The sequence below is a fragment of the Monopterus albus genome, unplaced genomic scaffold (genome assembly GCF_001952655.1).
Source record: "Monopterus albus unplaced genomic scaffold, M_albus_1.0 scaffold27.1, whole genome shotgun sequence".
Classification (NCBI taxonomy): Eukaryota; Metazoa; Chordata; class Actinopteri; order Synbranchiformes; family Synbranchidae; genus Monopterus; species Monopterus albus.
This window is the reverse complement of record NW_018127907.1, coordinates 1,403,207-1,409,918: the sequence shown is the minus strand read 5'-3', so window position 1 is coordinate 1,409,918 and position 6,712 is coordinate 1,403,207. Positions and strand designations below refer to the sequence as shown.

The 6,712-nt window shown below is 40.2% G+C and overlaps 1 protein-coding gene across 3 annotated transcripts in view; it reads right to left on the bottom strand.

Moving 5' to 3' along the window:
- Nucleotides 1–6,712, bottom strand: part of nrg2b (neuregulin 2b) — a 50,164-nt gene that overhangs the window by 17,813 nt on the left and 25,639 nt on the right. For all 3 annotated transcript variants that reach the window (XM_020595482.1, XM_020595483.1, XM_020595484.1), the window contains exons 3-4: nt 5,994–6,112; nt 4,483–4,606 (exon numbers count right to left, since the gene is read on the bottom strand). In XM_020595482.1, the coding sequence (XP_020451138.1) occupies nt 4,483–4,606; nt 5,994–6,112 (243 nt within the window). The remainder of the gene's footprint in view (nt 1–4,482; nt 4,607–5,993; nt 6,113–6,712) is intronic.

Here is a 6,712-nt window from a genome sequence, read left to right as displayed (position 1 = left end):
AATGCTGTGTTTGTGTGTTTTGGTGTGATAGCCTGGTAAACCACCAAAACCTTTTAACTATTAAATGGCCCTAAATGCATTGTAAACTAATCCTTACAAAATGGGGACACGCTGAAAGAACCTGATGAAAAATGCAAAAATGGCAACATCTTAAAATTAAGCTAAAAGTAACACACACCCACAGACACACACACAGACACACAGGCAGCCCTCCACAGTGTGTGAGCATGAAAATGATTGGAATAGGTTTTGGTATTTCCTGGGCATAAATAACAGCAACAGTTTAGATGCAGCTGCAGAACGTGGTGTTTTGTTTCTGGATGGCTGGTGAGCTGTCAGCGATACCACGGGGTGAATATGATTCATATTCTGGCATCAGATATCAAACTCACAACAGTGAAACTAACAAGTACGTGGCTCTGTGCATCGCAGCAACACGAAAACTGATACGCACACACAATCCAAAATATTGATATTTATTGTACTTTTGATCCCAGACATTGATTCTTTCCCATTAATCCTTATCAGCTCTTTAAATGAAACAGCCTCCATTCGATTAATATTTTTGAGCGAAGAAAAAAATCTTTTAAGTGTGCTTCAAATTCTGAGATGTCTTGAAGTGTGTGTTATAATGGGTGTCATGGCTTCTACCCAGCCAAGCATAATTGATTTAATCTTTTTTATTGCTAGAATTGATAGTAGATCAGATTTTACTGCAGTCAAATGAAAAATAGGCATGTTATAGAAAGTCTGATACGACTGCAGTGCACATTATTCTGTAGATGAATCGCAGCAATTGGTGAACCATAGTGTTATGATACTATGGGTGTGGCTCCATTACAGTCATTATGGGATAACACAAGCTCTCTGGCTTTAATAACCACACTCTATTTATTACAGTGATTTAGTACTTGGTCAAGAAATGCAATTTAAAATGCAAAGACCTTTGTCTTACCCTCATGCATATACGGTACATATAGCTGTATCCTTTTCTCCTTTTTCTCACCATTAAAGAGACAACTTGCATTTTGAATCAATAACATGGGAAAGCCTACTCAGCAATTTCCCATAGAGTTATAAATAGAGCAGAGAGAGAGAGGTGGGAGACACTTGGAGCAGAAGCAGCCCTATGCCGGCAGAGCTTTTACTGTATATCACTTCTTTTCTCTCTGTGCTTCTCATTTCCCTTCCCTCCTCTCTGCACCCTGTCTTTATCTGCCCGCGCTTGCTTTCTCTTTTTGCCGACTGTACTGTTCTTTCAGCCCTGAGAATGAGCTGAAGGGGAAAAGAAAGCCAGCACACCTTTTGTTCCAACTATATGAATGAAAGCAAAGCCTGTGATTAATTTTCTTATATTCATTACAGAAAGGCTCATCACATTTAGGAGTGAGGGAAAACACACACCTACACACAAGCAGCCATGGACATTATGTTCAAGAATCAGTACTATCTTGAACTCATGGCTTTTCCAGATTAGATTAGATTAAATTAACTGTACTGATCCATGTGGGGGAAGTTGGCATTTTCAGCCTATAGCTGGGAATACAGGGGGCTAATGTTTTCTGGTGGCTGCCACACTGGAGTTTACTAGCAAAGTTCTGATTGGTCTGAGAGATATCTGCAATGTTACGGAGAAAACAGAGGAAAACAGAGTAAAAAACATGCAGTCTGCAAACAGCTCACCAGGGTGAATGTTCTTATATGATGTCCTCCACTTTAGCCTACAGACTCCAGGTTGCTGTGTAGCATTAGTTTCCCCTTCAGGTAGAAGGAGACTATGCTTTTTTATGGTCGGCACAAAAAAAGAGCTTGCAAACACCACCTCAAATGTCAGGAATAATAACAAATTTTGTTTCCTGCCAGTGTCGTGCAGTGCACAGATTTGCAGCTGTTGTACATATTCAGGAGTATCTTCATGTATGTGTGTGTGAGAGAGTGTGTAAGAGAGAGGATCTACAAAGCTCTCAAGTGAAGAGGCAGTGCAGACAGTCTACAGACAGTGGCCTTATTTACATCCTGTTGTCCACTGACCACAGCAGACTGGCCAACAAAGGATGACAAAGCTGAGAAGCTACAGTTACTCTCTGGAAGCTGCTAGCTTGTCTGCTGCTTCCTTCTGTAGTTTCTTTAAACATCTAGTGTGTCTGTATGCAATAGAATCATACACAGAAGGCTGTACAATGCTACACATTTTGTAACCCCTAAATTACCATATATGCAGCTTGTAATGTCTATGTGCACCCTCTCAAAAAAGTTTTCTGCTTGTCAGCACCATGAAAAAAAATCTTGATGTATCTTTCAGGAATGACTGGAGGATGTATCGGATGAGAGAGAGAGAAAAGGTAGAAAGTGAGTGGTAGCGGTGGGTGGGGGTAGAAATATTGAGAGGGAGACAGGGAGAGATGGAAATAAAGAAACAAAGAGTGCAGATCTGGAACAGACACCAAAGGATCTGACGATGGATTTCTAGCAGATACATCAGGAAGCACAACAACAAAGCTCTTGATCATGCATGACTGTACACACCATCTGTTATCGACACCGTCAGGGGAAGTGTTTGCTACACATCTACAGAATGACCCAGCGTGATGGGCAAGTTGGATCTGAAAGACTACAACCTCCAGTTTAGCAAATAAATATTCATTTCACTGTGTGGACAACAAATACTTTTTCACAGTTTAGGTTCAATCAAACCTTTGGTGGCAAACGGTTTGTGTTTTAATACACTGCACCGCCATACTGTACCTTTTTAATGGGTCCCAAAGAAGGGCAATGTTACCAGATAGCTGCTAAACTGTTTTCTGCTACACTGGCATAAAATGCTCCAAGTTGTTTGTAGCCAGGGATTTACGATTATATCACTTTGCCAATATGCTGGAAAAGACTGACTTGTTTTTACAACTATTAAATATGAGAATATGATGCAGCTTGTTTTATTGTATTTGCTGGAACTGTTGACTTGAGACATTTTCATATAAATAAGTTCCTATTTTTTCAGTTTGTCTCAGTAAAAAGTTGATATAACACAGCAGTGATTCATCTAATATCTAGTTCATGAAAAGGTTTGCACTTGCTGTTCTAAACACCTACTGTACTGCACCAGTCTGGTAGCTCTGTCCTGAGGAAGACATCCTCCCACCCGCTCAGGAAGTGATGCATTTTATGTTTACAGTTTGTTTCAAAGAAACACAAGAAGAAATGGATAGCTAGCATGAGCAGTGAACGCTTTCAGCTACTCCTGGTGTGGCTAAATAGAAATAATTTCAGCATTATATTTCTCAGATCAAGTTTGCCGTGAATGGACCATTAGCTTGTCGAGCAGCTCGTCCTGCCTCCTTGCTACTGGGACAACACAAACCATGGTGACACAAACAGTCATAAAGAAGAGGAATAAATGAAGGGAAAAAACGAGCAAGAGATGTTTGAAAGGCTCTTGTTTGTCAGAACTGAGCTCGCTATGTACAGTAGTCACCTGCTAAATGTGTTCGGAGCGGAAAACAACGACACATAGACTGCTCTGTGTGTATCTTCATGTGTTTGTGTGAGCTCCTGACATCCAAAGTTTGAGTGTCAGCTAGACAGCAAATGCAGAGTTTCTTGTCACAGTGAAAAAACTGAAAAATAAACAGTAGGAAAATGGACATCGTCAGGATGCTGTGCATTTGGTAGCTTTGACATCCATATATTGTAACAGCTGTGAGAACGTGCGAAAAAGAACAAAAAGGTGACAGTACTGTAGTCGTGTTTTTAGCACTACCAGAGGAAGACTGTTTTAAATCAGATGGAAAGTGCATTCAACATACATCATATTTTCTTCTGCTGTGTGACTTGATCTGTTGCAGTCCATTTTCACCAAACACTGTCACCTCACCTCCCACAAGCAGTGTAGCTACAGTATTTAGCTAACCTCTCCATGATCCCCTGCAGCATGTCCACTGTGCAACTCTGAGAGAATTAAAGATAAGTCTATTGCCAACAGTCCAGCAGAAACATTGTCAGACTATCATCTGCATGTTAAGTTAGAGTGCAGTTCATTCTTATAGCTATTGGGAATTAACTGAAATGTAAATACTATTCTTTCTAAAAATTCCTTACAGAACGTATTTCCTTTTTCCATGACGTCTTGTTAGTTTAAGCATTTTTCTGAGGGTCACCTAGGACAAGCAAATGTCGCTCACTGTGAACTTACACTATGTGATCACAGCAAACAATACATTTTGAACGTGGACATACCCATTTGCAAAAGACCCTTTTATTTAGTGACAACTGGTAAAAACCGACAACAAGCAGCCTTAAGACATAATGCATGTGGGGAAGGGTACAACCAGGGCACAGAAGACAAGATAGTGCAGTGACCATTGACAGTATCTGAGAGCAGAGAGAGAGAGAGAGAGAGGTACAATATTCAGGTGGAGGAGAGACAGCAGAGTGACCACACAGTGATAACTGAGGGAGTAGTGACTGACTGAGCAACAAACTTACTTGCAAGACAGCTGGTTAATACCATGTATAAAGTAACAGTCTCCTCCGTTGACGCAGTAGGCCTTCTCCGAGTCGTTGCAGCGCCTCGCATGACTCACACCTGGAGACGGGGTGGTGGTGGTCACTACAAGGAGGACAGACAGACAGAAGGGAAACAAAGCCAAAAAATGCTGTCACCTCTTTGTTACTGTGAAAGCAAACAGCTACATGCAAATAAATTGTATTGTGTAGATAAATAAAAAACCTCTAGGCTCTGACATTTCATATTGAGACTTTCAGGGGGTCTGAGGTGTCAGTCGGGGGTCTGAGAGCCCCTGTATTTTGCACATTGCCCTTCATTAGTGAAAGATTAACCTGAGAGCAATTCATTAATTTAGGACACATTTGCAAATAAAAAATAAAAATGTATAGAAATTCTGTATACTCAACAGATTATATAACAACTGGTTCATGCATTTTGCATGTAAACACATCTGCAATGAGCTAATGCCTATCAATTGAAACAGCAGACATTTGTACATAATCACTTTCATGAATGTGCCAAAGCATTTAGAGTTTATTTGAAATAATGAGAAACTGCTTAGATGTTGTGCACAAATGACTGGAGGATGCAGAGGTCAAACTAGCAGCTTTGGGAATTTTAGTTCTGAGCCGAGAAGTGTTGTGAAGTGACAGAGAAAACTGCAAAGTAAAAATGTGTTGACATATTACTGCAAACACAGTACTAAATATCATACTGCACTATGCCACGAGGCACATTAGTGATCTTCAACCAGATTAGTGCGACAAATCAGTCTACTTTTTGGGGCAGTCACTTTGCTGGGCTGGTTTGGTGAGTGGTGGTTTACTGCTCCCACACCCCCCACCACACACCTACAGTATCTTCTTCCTTTATAACGTTAAACTGGAAGATTTACAGTATATTTATAAGTAATACTGTCAGTTATTTTCAGTCATTTCTGTTCTGTAGCTGCTACCACTACACAGCTTGTAAAGTCTGAACACAAATCACGTGACACAACACAGTCTGACCACAGTCGATACATTAAGTTTCTACTTTAACTGGATTCCTGCATATATGATGATAAATAGGTTTAATAATTAAGATGTGATTCTACTCTAGTCTAAGTCTTTAATTTGGAAAAAAAAAAGTTCCATAGAAGTCCTGTCAAATCTTTGCTGAGAAGTGAAACTGCTGAATGGAGCAGAATATCACATCTTATAAAATACAGGTTGATCAAATTTTTCTAGCCAGGACGAGAGTAGATGCCCACTGATTTTAGGATATGGACAAAGAACTGCAGCATAAAGTTTCAGCTTTTCAGAAAGACAGACAAAAGAAACTATATGAGAAAATACATTTAGGAACTCATAAAACAGGGCATTTGTACTGGTGTACCATCAGAGATGCTATGATTATCTTTTCTTTCTGGTGGGATTCAATGTTAACTGATCAGACAAATTGTGTATAATGTGTAGACAGACAGGCAGATAGATGTGTTGTTTCTCACAGATCTGCACGCTGATTATACTCGTGGTGTTTTCTTGCCCTAGTGAGTTTTCAGCCACACAGGTGTAGTTGCCAGAGTCTTCCACACGAACACGACTGATCTGCACCTTTGTGTTTTTTCTTCAGCGAAGGGAAGAGAGACACAGAGACAAAGAGAGAGAGGGGGGTGGAGGATACAGAGCAGATAAGAACACAGTGTCAGTTACTGTTGTTTCAAAAAGGCAGCTGACTCATCTTTGACTGGACAAGAAATAGCATTTAAATTTCCAGCTCAGATAAGCGAGAAACAGTTAATTGTTTTATACAAACGTTTGTAGCGACTGGCCGGTTAAGCTGATACACAAGCATTAGGTTCAGATCAGAAGCAGGCCTGCGCTCTACAGGATTACAGAAATGCCACCGCTTCCCCTTAAATTCCAGTAACTAAAACAACACAAACCACAAGGGCAACAATAACTCAAAGATCTGTCTGAAACCATAAGGTGAAACTGCAAATAAATATTGACAGTTTGAACACGTGCTCTGTTCATCTTTTAAAGATATCTAATTCTGGATTCTGCAGAATCTATCTTAATACAAGACTCAAATCCTTGTAATGTTCAGCTAGAGGTAATAAAAGCCTTCATTATTCTATTGTAGATCCTTTGCCTCTGCAACAATCCTACATGTGATTATCAGGACCTATCCCTCTGCCAAGGTTCAGCAAGGAAACCACGTCAA